A 16,437-nucleotide genomic window follows, 5' to 3' on the forward strand; every position below is an offset into this window, starting at 1 on the left:
AGCAGAAGTGCTGAATGTCCTCAGTCATGGGGTTAACTTGGCACACAAAGGATTGCAGAAGGTGGTTGTTAGAACAACTTTCAAGAGTACATGGTGTACTGCATTCATCCGCTGGCACTGCTCCCACAAATAGCATCGATTTGCAGCTTGTCTGGTTGCTTTTCCCACTCATTCATTGCTTCCAGCAGTGTCTCCTCCTTTGTCCTTTTCAGATACAAGCAAGTTAACGTTTTAGATCCTTCCTAACTGATGGCTAGAGGAAACATGTTTGAGATGAACATCATGTGTTTGCTGCTTCACGTGCAAATCAGCTCAGGCAGGGCCTGAGAACAGCTAGTTTAAACCAGAAAAAAAAAAAAAAAAAGTTCCACGTAGGGTTTGGTTGCCCTTCAGGTAACATTTCTTATGTTGCATCACCCTCTTCAGTTGCAGCAGCTTCATCTCCTGGCCTAGCCTGGCAAAAGTACTGCTGTGACAACCCACGTGTGTGGCTTTTGTCTGCCTGCACTGCTCTGCTGCTTTGGGCTGGATTTGGAGATGGGAGTGTGCTGCTGGTACCTGTGCATCTGGCTTGTTTTTTCCCCGTTCCTTGAGCATCTGAAACTATCAGCAGGTGTCAGTGTTGATATTTCTTCTTAGGCCTCCACCAGTGCCTCTGCACTTCCTTGGGTATTCTGTTTGTCCCTGTGCCTTGTCTCCTGGTGTCTCGTGGCAGCCCTCCCGTTTCTTCAGGTGCTGCTGTTCCTTTTGCCAGGTGCGGTCAGGGCACGTGGTGGGCGCTGTGTGAGCAGGGAGAGGTGCAGGTTTGGCACATGGGAGCTGTCAGCTGGGAGTCCCCAGGGACTGTGCTGGGAAGCATCTGGCTGCAGTGCTGCACCACTGCCCAGGACGGCCCGTTTCCTCCTCTGGTGATGAGGTTACAGGCATCGTGAAGAGAAGAAAACACCTCATAACTTATTTTGGCTGTTACCAGAGTTCTTGCCCTTGTTTTGTTAGGCGCAGTGCTGCTTTCATCAAAACACGAGTGGATTTGTCCTGTCCCTTCTCCCCAGCTTCTGTTCTGTAAGAGTGTGCTTGTTCGTGGGCTGCTAACCCCCACCAAAGTGTCTTGAGGGAGCATGAAAACTCTAAAGCTTACAAATACCAGGCTCACGGGCAGGCAGTGATTGGGGAGGTCATGAATGGGGATTTGGACGATGAAGATTTTAAGTTGCTTAACTTAATCTTTGGGCTCCTAACCTTGCCAGGGTCGTGTTAGACCTGAGCCTCACGTTTCTGTGGCTGCTGCTGGCTCCTGCTGTGTTGTGCCCGGAGGGTGGCAGTGCAGGGGTGGTGCTCCTCCTGGGCTGAGATAAATGCAGCTTTTTATGAGCTCGTAGCGAGGAAAAGATTGCTATGAGAGGAAGAGGTATGATATATAAGAGAATAAAATATTCTTGGGGTAGGATGGTAGCTATGAAGGAGGAGAAACTGCAAGCAGTATATTATAAACGTGGAGGGGAAGGGAATGCGCAGAAGAGCCACAGGGGTGTAAATTTGCTGCTCGTGGAAGGTCTGGGAGAATGGGCTGGTGAATGTGAACACCATCCTGTGGACTTGTGTCACTAATTCAGGCTGGACCAGTGTACTAGCCTGCTGTAGAGATTTAGAAACTCACGTGGAAAAATAGTATAGGCAAGAAATCGTACTTTGAAATTATTTGCATTTTGCTGTTTGATTATTGGAGAAGCTGCCCAATAACCTGTTAGAATGAGGCTGAATTTGTTTGGAGAAGTGATATCTTCTATTGGGCCTGCAGATGGGCTAACATAAAACAGCCCCAGTGCTGGTCAAGTCCTTCTTGCCATCTCTGAGATGCTCAAGGCTAAGTGTGGGGAATAGCTGTGCGTCTTCCATTGGCACTATCCACACACTTTGGCAAATATTCAAAGTGGTTTGTTGGATGTAGCACAAAAAGGAATTTTGGAGTAATTAGACCAACCTGCAGAAGATGATGCTGCTTGCTGGTTTTTACTTTCCATCTGTGTAATTTGGAGAGCTGTAAGAAGAACTGTCAGGAATGAGTGTTGAAAATAAAGTCAGAAGAGGTCATGAGAATATAAATTGCTTTCTCCCCTTGTTTTAAAGGATTTTTAACACTTTTTCTTTGTAAAGAACTTGTAAACTTGGGTTGTGAATCATGGGCATTGTACGTGATGTTTTTGTCGCTTTTTAATACTGAATTAGGAGAAGATGAGAAAAACCTGTCAGAATTAACTGAAAGAAATGGTAAAAAGAGCGTAGGTCTATTTATAGGTTTTATTTTGCTTCCCTCCTTCCCGATAGGAACAACAGAACTGCGTTAGCAAAGGAGGGACAGCCACCTATGGTAAAACTTGTGATCAGTTACAAGAACCCCAGAGTATATAACACTCAATTTACATCTGCTCCTTGATGCAAATTGTTAATAGTACTTAAAGCATTGCTTCATGCAGCTCTTGAAGGAAATGGAAGTAAAGACAATGACGTGCGGACAGATTTTTGAGGATGTGATGGAGGTGGAAGAGAGAAGAGATGTTGATATTTGCTGTAAACGAGGAGGCAAAGGGTAGACCTTAGAGACAGGTGAGCAATGAACAGAACATTTAATGTTTTAGCATAACTGCTGAAATTGGGCAAATTGGTTTCAAAGAGACTGATTTCAAAGCAGAGATAACACTGCTGTGGGTTTGCTGAGTTTCCAGCATTAAATAATAAGCAGAGGAAAGAATAGCCAGTCTAGATAGCACAGAAGAGATGGCAGGCTGCAGCCTTCAGTGAACTCTGAGAAAACCAGAGGATTGTTTGAGGGAGAGAGGAAGTACATGGGTGAATTAAAAATTAAAAGGCAAAGTAAACCCAACACCAGTGAAGGGAAGAACTTGTTCAGAGGCTTGTCACTTGGGAGGAAGAATGCATGCTAGGAGAGAAGGACCAGAGCACTGACAGATGTACTATTTGTTTCAAGCAAAATATATCGTGTTGACTTGAATTTGAAAAGAGGTGGGAAGGAGATTAGTGATTCTTTCTTACAGTGGAACAAACGTTGTAGCCGTGTTCATGTTGTGATGGATAAATGATGATTCTGGTAGTCTAGAAGGAAGCTGAAAAGGAGCCTTGGGTAGTAGATATACCTACTCACATGTATACAAATTACAATATTTCCTTCTCTTATTTAGGGTCAGATTGAAAAAGATTTGGAAAATAATTAATACTGCTATTTATTTATTTGAAATGTTCATTAATGTTATGTTGGTGACTTAGTGTTGGTTGATTCCTGCAGCTGTGGTGGGTGATCTTGATATTAAACTTGTTTTTTCTAACTAAAGAAATAATCTCATGAGGTTGCTCTGCTGATCACAGGTGATTTTATTCAACATAAAATTTTACGCTAAATCTTGAATTCTTTTATTACTTACAAACCTGAAAAAATAAGTAAGCTTGTTTAAAATGTTCATTGAACAGAGGAGCCACAAGAGTTTGAATGTGCTCTGAGGCTGAAAGGATTTTAAGAAAGTACATGTTGCTCAGAGCTTTTTTTTCTAAAGAAAAAACCCACAAAACTACACCTCTTAAATAAGTGTCATCTCAGATAATTTCTTAATAAAGAGGAAAAGTATAATTGACTAGGGACAACTATGACTGTATGGTTAGAATGTGTCTGTCTCCAAAAAAGTAGGAATAGCCAAATGCTGATTTGGTGAGGCAAATTCCCATGTGCAGAGAACTTTGAACTGGTGCAACAAAGGCTTTTTAACCACAGGGTGTGAAGAGAGGAGACACGAGAATGCAGTGAAGGTTCAGAATAATCCTACAGATGGTCTGAATGTTGAATGAGAGCTCTTTCTCTTCCAGTGATGGAGAGTTATTATATGAATAGTTTGGGAAAACTAATAAAAATAGATGCTGGTAATGCAGATGATGATATCCAAGGGGAAAGCAAAATTTGAATTTCTTGCTGCAGTGCCTGGGACCCAGATGTTTCCATGCTACAATACCGGCGTGTATTTGCATGAGAATATTAAAGCTGATGGCAAAATTTATATTGTATGTGTGGGCAAGAGAGTAATACAAGATCCATTTTCTGTAGTCAGGTGGGAATTGCATTCAACAAATCTGCTGCATTTGCAGGGGTGCATAACACCGGTGTTGCAAATGCCACTTCTCTGGAGATTTAAATGGCCCCTTGAAAGGGAGGCTTGAAAAATGTCTCCATCTCCCTTTTGTTCTGCCTGTGGACAAGTTACAATTGAAACAGACAAAGTCACGGTTTGGAGAAAAAAATCCCTGAGGCTTTGTTTTAAAATTTAATTCCCTTTCAGAAAAGATTAGATTTGTAAAAAGACTTGTGACCTGTTTGGAGCATGGTTAATTTTATGCACTTTTATATAATGAAAATAATGGAAAAGGATATTAGACAGTTCGAGTGTTTTTCTTTATATAAATTGAACTCAGTTGGGTGATGACTGCTCGAGAAGACAGGGTCTTATTTTAACAATTACAGTTCTTAATCTACTTTCAGGATAAGGAAGCTAAAAGGCAGAGCCAAAAACTGTGATCAAAAGCTTGTACTAGGGGGCAGAGATAAACAGAAGACATTACCCAACCATCTGGGGAAGCTGAAGGGGACCTGTAAATGTGTGTACAACGATGGCGTGACATTCCCTCCCACCTTGTGATCTGTGTAACTGGTTTAAAATGTCATTACATGATAAAACATCCCTGGCATCTGGACAAAAACCGAAGGCTGGGTCTTGCAAAAATGGAGTGACTTCTAATTTACTTGTGTATTTTTTCCTGCACGACACAACTTTTGTTGATATAAGCTTTTTTTTATGAGCTATTTTAGGGAGTTAATATTAGCAGGCTGTGATCTCAGCTTTCTGGACTAATTGCAAGTTTTTGAGATCTAAATGTTCTGGCTGTCTGAACTGTCCATTTTGTGCACATGTAGTCTTCCAAGACAGCACTCTTGCTGTAAGGGGGGTCATGGCGTTGTGTGTTTTCAATTAATCTTCTTGTAGTGCAGGCAGAAGTGCATGCCTGGCAGAGCTTAGCCAATGTGCAGTGTATTATATACATTATAGTAACTTTGTATGTCTGAGCCCTTACTTCAGTAATGAAGGCATTATTTCTGTTGGAATTTGCTGTTAACATAAGCTTTCAAACAAAATTTGTAAAAAAAATAATTGCAAGCTGATGCGTTACTTGTGTTTTTTTTTTTTCTGCTGGACAACTTAAAATGACACTTAAAAAGTGCCTGTGAATTGCAGCCAGAGCGAGGATTTTTTTTGTAGTTTGTGTATTAACCTCAGTAATTACAGCTCCTACAGCGGCCACCATTTTTCTCTGAATGCGTGATGTATGGATATTAAACCCGGTAAACATTGCCTAGTGCTAAAACTTGCAAAACTGTGCACCAGGCTGTTACTAAGCAATTAAATGTTGGAGCTCACGCCTGAGCTCCGAGTGACGCCATCTCGCCTAGCAGGCTATCTCATTAAGCATGTGAAAATATTTCACCAGGGAATTTGATTTCTGCATTTCAAAACAAAATAGGAGCTGGTGATGGGCTCAGGGCTGTGCGGATGGTACAGCAGGGGATTCAGCACACAGCTGCATTTCGCGGAGCAGGGCTTTACAGCCCTTTTTTATTTATATTGTGTCAGTTCTCCCTGTAAAGGAAAATATCCCTGTATTAATTTTCATCGCATGATCATTTTCTTCTTTAAACTTCAATTTTCAATAAATTAAATGTTTCTAAATTAAATAATTGGGCACTATATTCAGGCTGTTGCATACTCGTTTTTGTGTTTACATAGCACAGATACTCATGCCTGTGTGTAAAAACCTGGGGAAAAATGAAGCTCCAGTCTGGCTAAAGTGTGCTGATTTGCTCCTCTTCCCTTTTAAGGTTTAGAAAGCCTTGGTTTTTGCAAGTTTTCTGGTATTCAGCTTCTGAGAGTAAAAACAAAGTATTTCAGGGTGGCATGGGGTGGGGGGAGGAAGGAAAGGGAAAGCAATAGAGAAGTGAGTTTTCTTCTTTCTCTCAGATGGCTTTTTTTTTTTTTTCCACTTAAAAATGAAAGATTAAAAGATACAGCAAAAGCATATAATTTCTGTTGTGATAATTGAGTTTGTTGTGTCCCCCGGTTGCTCTTCTAGCAAGCCTTAAAAATAGTTCTGCTTGCTGCAGAGATTCACTGTGTGCAAGAACTTGCAGAAGCTCAACAAAACTACTTTAATACCGTCTGTCTTTTGGTGCTATGGATTCCGGTCTGTGGAAAAACTGAAACTATCAGATAGCAGAATGTGCATCTGGGAGATTTGGCTTGAATATACTGATACTTGCTGCAGACAAATGTGCCTTCAGTAAGTTGGCTCTAAGGGCTCTTGGGGGCAAAAATAATGTTCTGTTCTGAATGTATGTCAGCAAAAGCTATGATCGTCCAGTCCTTGGGAATTGTTCAGTTTCTTCACCCTGACATGCTATTTTTACGACATGTTAATTATCTTTAATGTTTTGGCTCTGTTCTTTCAGGTAGAGGCATTAACCCATCAACCTAGAGCCACAACTGTTCATGCAGTCAGAGATTCCGAACTTGCCAAACTCCCAGAGGGAGCACTGACATCTATCAAACGCAAATTCCCCCAGGTAAGAAAATTAAAACTCTTTGCTGTCTGCATTAAATGCTATCTTAGGAGCTAAAACTCTCCATTAAGCACCAAGTCTTTTTTTTTTTTTTTTTTTTTGTATGATTGATGCATACAGAGAAAACATTTTGTTCTGTGTCTGTCTGATCTGATCTATACCAGGCTTTTACCAGCTTCTCTTCCTTTATCTTCTAATCAATATTGGCATGTTTTATGTTAGGGCTCTTCTGTATATCTGGAAAAAGTTCGCACTAAACGCAGGACGTGTATTTAGTAAAGTGGAAATTGCTTAGTGGTATTGATGATAAATGACAGTCTGATTTTTTAAAATCACTTTAAAATGTTGTTATTCACTTGTCCTGCTCACTAGGACTCAAAGTCAAGGCTTGATTATATGTACCTTTATTCCCAGACTTGGGAGTTGGTTTTCTTCATCCTTGCATTCCGTGCTGTCCATCTTGATTCTGCAACTGACATATTTTTATGTGTCCTGAAGACTATGATTGCTCCCTTGAATCCATCAAATCATCCATTTTCTTTAATTCACTTGATGTTATACCTCTCTAATGCAAATCTAAGAGTGACGGACTTGAAATTTAATTCTTTTTGTCTCTAAGTGCATCAGAGACATTGTACTAAGCACTAAATCGTGTTGGTAGCATTAAAGATGATTCTTTAATGCTGTTGCTTCAAATTCTTTTTTTTTTTTCTCTCTTTAAAATATGTACTTATTTTGCAAGATTTCTTAAAAAGCTGCCAAAATGACAAACCTGATTAAAATACTCAATTTTTGCTTTTTGAAGACCATAATAACATTTCTGAGATGTTGGTAACTGTAAAATAGGAATGTGTTCATAATTTCTCACATTACAAAAACTGTGGCGGTTTTGTCTATGTTACTGCAATTCTCCTAGCAGTAAGTGTGCAGAAGAGATGCATATCAAGGGAAAATAATCTTCCTGGCTTCCCTGTAAGCACAATTTTTGCTAAATTGTTTTCGAACTTCTGCTATGGGTTATTAAGGCACTTCTGTTCCCTGAATCTCTCCTGAATATTCCTCTGATTCTATACTTCTCTATTTAACATAAGAGATTTCTTGCCCAGGTTTATGAACTGTTAGCATTATAGAACTTCTTGTACAAAGCTAGCCATAAACTGGGTGACGATGCCATGGCGTGCTGTCTTGAGTTGCCCTTCTCATTATCACTCCTTGCTGACCAAACGGGAAGCGAGGAAATGAGCCAGGTGGAATTCTTAAACCACCTTTCTCCTTACACGGTGGATGATTTTAAGTGTTACCAGTAGACATTTAAACCATAAATTACTAGTAAGCACTAAACATTTAACACTTAATAATGTCTTGAATGCTAATCTGCACGAAGGCTGTGTTCCAATTCTGCATTTTTGTCTCGGGCAATAATTAATGTCTCTCTTTCATTCTGCCCTATTTTATCAATGATCAGAATCATTTTTCCCTGGAGGGCACTCTATGTAGAGGTGTGAATCTTTGTGGTGGAAGTTGAACTTAAGTGCTATGTCTATAGTATAATTTAAACACTTATTTATAATAGAATTAAATAATCTTCCCACATTTAAAGAACATGTTTGATCAGCCACAAGCTGCTGACCTTTCTGAGGATGGAGTTATTTTTCTTTAGACTTGCACATAATTTGGCTAATTGTTTGTAATGAAATATATAGGTCTTAATGAAAAGTTCTCTCAAAAAGGCTGTTAGAGAAACATATTCTTAATTGCTGCCATTTGAGATCTCCAAATTCGAAGATAAATATTTAACTAGTATCAAAACTGGGAATTTGTTTTCATTATAGGGTGATTTTAAGAACAAGCATTAGAAGTAGAAAGGAGTGTAAGAGACTATAAATAGGGGATTTGTGCAGTTAGTGCCTTCAGACTGTCTTAGGAATGTAAGATAAAATATTTATATGAACTCAGAGTTCTTGTCTTTTTTTTTTTGGTCTGTTAAATCCACTAGACGAAAGAGAGGAAGGATAGAAGTGAGAGAACTCAAGTGATAGAGGAAAACAATTGGGTAGAAAATCTGAAATCAAAGTACAAAGTCAAGTGTGAAGTTCAGGGCATTAAAGTGGAGAGAAGTTTTCGAGCTGTTGACTAATAAATTGCATGCAGAGAAGGGTCTGGAGAGCAGTTTCCTAGAAAAAGAATGATGGAGATCAAAAGCTGAACATGCCTTAACAATGTCATGCAGTTGAGGAAAATAAGTGTTATTAAAATGCTTTTGAATGAAGAAATCTTTGCATTCCTGATGGTTGAAAAGCTTCAGTATCAGCCTGCAGCAGCATGCTTGAAGGAAGAGGCAGATCACCTGACGAGAAGCAAGAGGACAAAAAGATGGCTGACTGGTGTTTAGAAATATTAACCTCTAAAAGCAAAATGATTGAATGGTTAAGGGAAGAAATAATAGATATTTTCAAGTGTATAAAGTTATCTCCTGAAAGAAAGGGCATGAATTACTCACAGTATTGAGACAGAGCAAATGGTAGTGTACTGAAATTGCAGTTGACTATTAAGGAAAGGGTGATTGTGCTCCCTGGAAAGGCTGAAAGATTTGTATAATATCTTAACAAATCCTTTTGTTTGAGGTGGTGTTCAGTGCTGAGCAGAGGGACAGGCTAACAAACTATGTCCTATTTTCTCTCCTGCTGTTCTAGTAGAGTTATTTATACACAGGATTTATGATGTTTTCCCTATCCAACCAGAAGTAATAAAGTAATGAACAGATAGCAGGTGCAATGGTTTTTGAAATAATTGACTAGGTAGCAAGAGCTATTTTGTGATTGAGCAGTGGGATATGAAGGATTTCCCTCTTATTCCTCTCCAAATCAGGAAACTGTATTGTAGAGGAAGGAAAAGCAAACAAACTGCTTCTGTCCAACATAGGCACCTCTGACTGACTGATGAGATTAAGTTCACCTGGGTCTTGCTTGAGGGAATAGAGATGAAACAGTGGTGCTTGTCCCCTGAGCCATGGGAAATGCTCCCTTAGTTCAGAGGAGAGTTGCTTTTGTTTTGGTGTTTTTGGCAGCTTCCAAAGAGCCTTCATCTCCTGCCTAACAGCTGAGAGCTGAGCAGTTAGTGGGGCAGGATTACCACTTCAGTTAGTTACCCTTGAGCTTTGCTATTATGTGTGAAGGCTGAAAACCCCTATGGCTCTGGAAGTTAGATGAGAGACTTCACCCTGCAAACCTTTCAGCAGCCCTGATGTTTGTCAGTGAGCCAGAAAGGGATCTGGCTCTTGAATATGTTATTAGAAAATATTACGGATGGTTAAGAAAATTGTAAACATGGGTTGTGCTTGCGGATGGGAGTGGTGAGAAATGAGTGAAATAGCGCTCTATTCATCCTTACAGTAATTTGGGTTTTTTGAGCTGTGATGCTCAGTGGAAAATTGCACAGCTGATGCTCGGGGAAGCACCATATGCTTGCCTTCTTTTTTGTGTTTTTTCCTGCACATCTGCTTTGGTCCTGTTACAGACAGGATACTGCTTTGCTGGGATCTTTGATGTGACCTGCTATAGCTGCTTATTCCGGGGGATGAAACAGATGGGTGAGCCTGGGGGATCTCATCTGATTTATAAGTAATGGCCGAATTTTCAGAGCACATGCCCAGAAATGACAGATGTTGATTTCTGGATCCTCCTCAGTCAAATCTACATCTTCTAGGTTCTCAGAGAAGCATCTCAGCCTTGAGTCATTCTGGGTATGGCAGCCTGGATGTTCCCGTCTGAAAGTGGTAAAGTGATCCACAGTGCCAAACTTCTTTGTCTTCTCAGGGCTCGCACCTGAGGACCACAGCTCTCCAGCACAGCCACTGGGGCACTCAGCCAGGGAGAGCATTTGCTCCTCTGACAGCCTCCGTGCTCGCTTCTGGTGCTACTTGAAGCTTTTCAGAGTTGCAGGAGTAAAATGGAATTGATTCTTTCTATTTTCATCACTGCTTTCAGTTCTGAAAAGTAGGACAGAGAATAAGCTCATGGTTTTTGGCATCATGAAGCAGTTTCGAAGCAGTAGCAAGAGCGCAGAATTTGTTAACAGATTACAGAGATATTCTAACATCAGTGTATAACTTGGATCGCATTTTGGTTTCTTTGCCTCTACTGAGCTAAGATTTTTTTTATTTTTTTTAATTCTAACTTGAAATTTAGACCTGCTGTAGTTGATGGAAATTGCACTGAGAAAGTGCTTTGGTGCTGTGGGGAAGTGAACTGTAAGGCAACCTTTTCCATGCTAGAAATGCACACTAGAAATTACAGAGTTTTTCTGCATCTTTCCTTTAATTCTCTGTCTGCCCTTGGGTTTTAAATATATTCAGAACGCATCATCTTTACCAGCAAGTTCTGCTAGTTTTCTATGCCTATTTTAACCAGAGCTTTTCTGAGGTGGACTGAGCTTTCCCGAGGGTTATCTGCCTTACAAAGTGGTTCCATAATGCACGCTCCTCTGAGTGCTCCCCTCCAGCATTGTGTACATTGTGCAGCGCATTAGCTAAGCTTGATGTGGCACTATGGAAGAGGTCAGGAGAGGCCATGCTTCCGGATTTTTCTGTTTTGTTCTCATGGCCCATTTAAAATAAGTTTTCCTTGACAGTAGGAGAGGTGGATGTGAAAAGGAGAAAAGAGAAATGTTCAGCGGAAGCGTGGTCACCGACTGTAGCTACCCGTCATGAGGCGGGCAGGAGCGAGTGCTTAGTCATCGCCGTGATGCGAGACTGACATTTTTCTTCAAGACACAAATGATCACAGGCATCAGAAGCTCAAATGACCCCAGGATAAAGCTTCAGCTCTTCTGTATGCTTTAGTGGCATTTGTAAAGGTGCCAGGAATTGTTGTGAGTGAGCATTTAAGATTTGCTTTGTCACCACAGTTCTCAAGCCGTTAAAGTTTTAATCTGAGACCCCTTGCTAAGCTCCCTGTTCCTGTGGCGAGTGGAGTGTTTTGTTGGTTAACTGATCTGGGATGATACAAAGCTTCAATAATGCCATGGTTTTATCAAAGCTGATGAGCTGATTTACATCTCCTCCTCCCTTGTCCCCTGCCACCCCCAAAAAACCTTCAGAAAGCTGGTAGAGAATGATCTCAAGTCCTGGAATGAACTCTACAGAAACGAAACTGCTATTATGTGAATTTGTATAGATAAAATGGCTATTATTACTATTTTACCCCAATTGTGTTTACTGTATAGAATAGAAAGCCCTTGGCAGCCCTCTTTTCCACACTAGCTTATTCACATTGGGTCACTGTGTGGTAGAAAGCCCATTTGATTGTCCTTTATCTCTGATATATGTGAAGGTCTATCATACCCTGCTATGAAGGCATCAATAAATTGTCATTTAACATATTTAAACTAAAAGTGGTCTATTAGTTCACTGTTTTTGAAATTTTAAAGGCTTAACTATTAAATACGCTATTTCTAAATTTCTTAGTTGGATGACAACGCTCAGCTCAGCTGCAGCTGTTTTATTCCTTCCAAAAACACCGTGCTTGTGGGTGTGGATGATGCTAGAGGATTCACTAGAGAGAATCAGAGTAAACTTGGAAGGAAAATGGTGTTCAGCTTTGTAGGGCTATATGTCAGTTGGTTGTACAAGATCCAAACTAGTGTGTCTGGCTTGCTCCCTGGTTACTTTAGCCAAGGCTCGTTTCCTAAACCAGAAACCTGCACGAAGACGCCGTTGACAGGAGGTTGTGCTGTCCTTCTGAAGCACTGTGCCTTTGCTTTCTAACAAAGGTGCTGTGTGCCTTGAGTGTAAAATAACATGCAGTTCAACCTGATCCCTAATCCAGATTTTTTTATTAAAAAAAAAAAAAAAGCCTTTTAACAATTGCAACAAAATAGTAGGAAGCAGTTGAAGAGTTTGATTCAATCTATAGTGTTATGGTTGGTTTTGCTTTGCTGCTACAAGGAGAAGCACATTTCATGACGCTCTAACACACCCCACTTCCTTCCCCACCAAAATGCCATCAGCTTCCAAAATTGCTGCTCTAGCAAAAAGCCCTGAAGGCGAGGAGCAGCCCATATGGGGGTAGGAGAGGCAGGAGGTGAGGATGTGACAGTGAAAGGATGCGTGTCTGATCGTAGGAAGCCATAACTGGACTAATTCCACAAACGCCTTTTCTTCAATACCCAGGTTAATTATTATTTGCATGTCTTGAAAATGGTGGATTTGTTGCTCCTTGAGTTACTGAAGCACCTGCTCTGTGGATGGAAAAATGCAGGCTGGAGCAACCCAACAGTCTTATCTCTGGCATGTGACTTCTTGGCCTCCTTTTTAGCATGGAGCAGAGTTGATGAGTATCTTGTTTCATTTTGGCTTTTAATTTTTATACATTTCTTCTCTTCTAACCAAGATATATTTGTCCTAAATAGTGCCTTTTAAGTCAATTAGTTGTTACTGGTAGTAATAGCCTGTGAATTCAGAAACAGCATATTGGTGCAGATTTTGTGCAGTCTTCCCAGGATTTCTCTAGATTGGTTTAGTATAAAGTTGGCTGAGACCAGACAAAGAACTTTTTTGGTCCTGTTGTTTCTATTAACAGGTGGTTTGTCAAGCAGTCTATGCTATCCACAGGAAGAAAATACCTTCCTGTAGATGCTTATTTACAACTGAATTCTCATTAAAGTCACTTTCAAAAGGACCTATTGTAAAGCCCTAACCTAGAGTTTCACAGTTGAATAGAAGGAAAAGCCTTAACTAAAATCTAGCCTTGGAAAATTAGCTAGGTGTGGACAGCAGGTTGAAATGTTTCAGAGAACTATAGGAAAGCTGTTACTCTGCAGCGAAGTGTTCAAGGATAGGAATTACAGTAGCCGTGAACAGGTAGTGCTCAGGATAATTCCTATACTTGAGGTGTATGGAGTAATCAGCTGCGCGTTTGTACCATTGCTAGCAGGTGATGTGGTGGCGTAATCCTGCCTGGCCCCATCACCGAGGGAGGTTTGTTTTGAAACTGGAATTAGTTATCACAAGGTCGGCAAATACAATCGCCTCGGGAATGTGGAGTTAGTCCCTGCCCTGCAATGCAGAGGCTGCAGGTCTTCTGAGTAATTTAACATTAGTTAAGCAGAGGGAAAATTAATGGCTTGCCAGAAGTTTGTAGCAGATGCAGAAACAGACTTCTCTGTTCGGTGTGAGAGAGCCGGGGGGACTGGAGGCTGCTGTGACAACCTGAGTGGGTCTGACTCGGGATGGAGTTGTTTCAGAAACAGCCAGGAAGACAACGTGTTTCTGCATAGATGAGGTGGTAAGTGGCAAGGTAAAAGCTAGGTTGGAGATAGTGAAATTGTGCTGAAAAAAGTGTTCTCTAATGCCATTTGAGAAAGAGAAATACTCTTTATCCCATTTTGCCCTGCACAAAAGTGTTCCGATGAGTTAATCTGAAACAGTGAATAGGTGGGAGGAGGAAGAACACTGTCTCCTCTGCAAAATGTGTCTCAACTGAATGCCCTCCTCTGGGACAGGTTTTGCCATTTTACAGTTGCAGAGAAGGAGAGGATTCAGGGCTTTTGCAGAATGATACGGGTAAATCTTGTGTCCTGAGTGGCTATCAAGATAGAAAATTGAGTATTTCTGTAGCCCTGTAAAGTAAGCTTTTCTCCTGGCCTTTTGCATAAGCTCTGGAGAGTGAATCTGTTTGCTTCTGAGGCTTGTTTTGACAGTTGGCCTAGGCCTCGTTGTACCCTGGCACCCAGAGCTACGCTGCGACACCCTACAGGTCCATACCTGGGTTGCTGGCAAAGCCTTGCCAATGTGAACTTTTGGAATCATTTTGCAGCTTGACGTGGTTGCATTGGGTAGGGTAATGCTCTCCTAGCCTCAGGGACGAGTTCATCCTGCAGCATGGCAATTTCATCCGTGTACCTCTATTCATAACTGGACTTTCAACAAAAGTGCATAATTGACATCTGCTCATTATTGGTTGAAGTGGTTAACTGTGGTGATTTGAGCAGGAGCATGATGATGTGAGCAGGAGCAACTGAGCCTGGTTTATAATCATAAGGAATGATAAATTCAACTTCCTCACAAACTAAAACGCATTTGGTTCTCTCCATAGTACAAGGGGTCAAAAAGCAGTGTTTACTTTGCAGGCAGTTAATAATTCTGGCATAATTCAGAAGCCTCCCAATGTTCTCGGGTAAGTCTGTGCTCCAGCTAGCTGCCTTTTTTTTTTTTGGCACAGAGTTTGTTTCAAACTCAATTCAAACCTTAAATTTAAACTGAGCATTTCTGTGCCAGTGGATGTGGAGTATAGGGCAAGTCTTTGAAGGTCTGGGTGGGTCGGTGCTAGAAGAGACTAAAATCCCAGATTCACTTCAGGGATGAGCACCCCACACAAACTGTGCTGGAAAGGCCATCTGGCCCTACGTGATGGGGCCACAATGGAAATGAGACTATTTTGCATGCCCAGATGTCTGGGAAGAGCTCAGCACTCTTCTGGCACTGCGTTTGGGAGAGACTGGCATTGAGATTTGCCTGGGAGTGAGGGCAGGAGTCTTGTCTGCTTCCGAACAGCGATACCTGAGTCTCTCCCTGGTTCTGCTCTGGGACACTGCTGGGGCTGCATGGCACGCTGCACCACACGGGTACCGCAAACACAGCGCTTCTGCCAGGTCAGTCCAGTCTTCCCAGCAGCACTGCCGGAGTTCCTGCCTTCTCTTCTACCTGGTCACACTGCCAATTCTAAATTTTTCCTACGAAGTGCACCAAAATAGGCAGCACAGGAATAACTGCCTGCTGAGTGACTGCCCAGATTGCAGTGACTGCACCAAGGTATCTGCCAGCCAGTGCCCATGTTATCTGGCTTTCTCCTGCCTGGGTCTCCCCCAGGAGGGTGTTCTCTGGCATGTTTGTAATAACTTGTTTCCCTGATATCTCCTCCTAGCCTGGGGGATAATTTCTATTTTCTTTTCCCCCACTTCCCTCCCAAAGACAAACCAGCCCCGCTCCAGGCTGCCCAGGTCCTCTCTGGCCCCGGGGCTTCCTTGTCTCTTGGCTGGGGCTGCTTTTGTGTGTGGCTGCACCTTGTGTGTGTGGGGTTAAATGAAGGTGGTTAGAAACCTGATGGGTGACATTTTATTTTTTTTTCCTGTTCATTTTGAATTCTCCCTGCTTCTCCTGAACTTGGTGAGAGCTGCTCTGCAGAGTAATGGCTTCAGGTAAATCACTGAAGCTTGGGTCTGTTGTTGATGAAGATATGCGATTTATATCGACTTCTCATTCAGACTGATGGACAAACCTCTTTTAAGGAAAAACATTTGCCTTTTTGTGAAAGAAAATTCAGTGTATGTAATATAAAACTCCAAGGAAATTTGAGGGCAGTTCTCAGCTACGATCCCAAATTGATGTTCCTTCGACGTTGCCATGACTGCGGCAGAGTGACTCATCCTGTTATGGTTAGCAATTTGCTTGTCTTACAAAGTCACCGGGGAAATAATTTTTCCATATCTATATGTACCAAGGCTGTAAGGTTTGCTATAGCAAACAAGACAAATAATATTTTGTGGTAATACGAGCAGCCAACTGGAAAACGAGACCAGTAGGTTCTATTCTTAGTTCTGTCATTAACCTTGGACATTTTCTTCAATTTAACTCAAGCTCTCCTTAGCTGTCTGTAAACCAGGAAAAGTTATAAATACAGGATATGGCTTTAGAAAGTAATTAAAATTCTAATGTTTAAAGTGGTCTGGAAATGTAAAATGTTCATAAATAATACTTCCAAAACTGCTGG

General features: G+C 41.3%; 1 protein-coding gene across 1 annotated transcript in view; it reads left to right on the forward strand.

Annotated features, from left to right (window-relative positions):
* The window catches only part of PNPLA7 (patatin like domain 7, lysophospholipase), a 125,936-nt gene that overhangs the window by 42,935 nt on the left and 66,564 nt on the right, over positions 1–16,437 (forward strand). The window contains exon 20 of the mRNA XM_038188048.2: positions 6,560–6,673. Coding sequence (XP_038043976.1) covers positions 6,560–6,673 — 114 coding nt within the window. The remainder of the gene's footprint in view (positions 1–6,559; positions 6,674–16,437) is intronic.

The sequence above is a fragment of the Anas platyrhynchos genome, chromosome 18, assembly GCF_047663525.1.
Source record: "Anas platyrhynchos isolate ZD024472 breed Pekin duck chromosome 18, IASCAAS_PekinDuck_T2T, whole genome shotgun sequence".
NCBI lineage: Eukaryota > Metazoa > Chordata > Aves > Anseriformes > Anatidae > Anas > Anas platyrhynchos.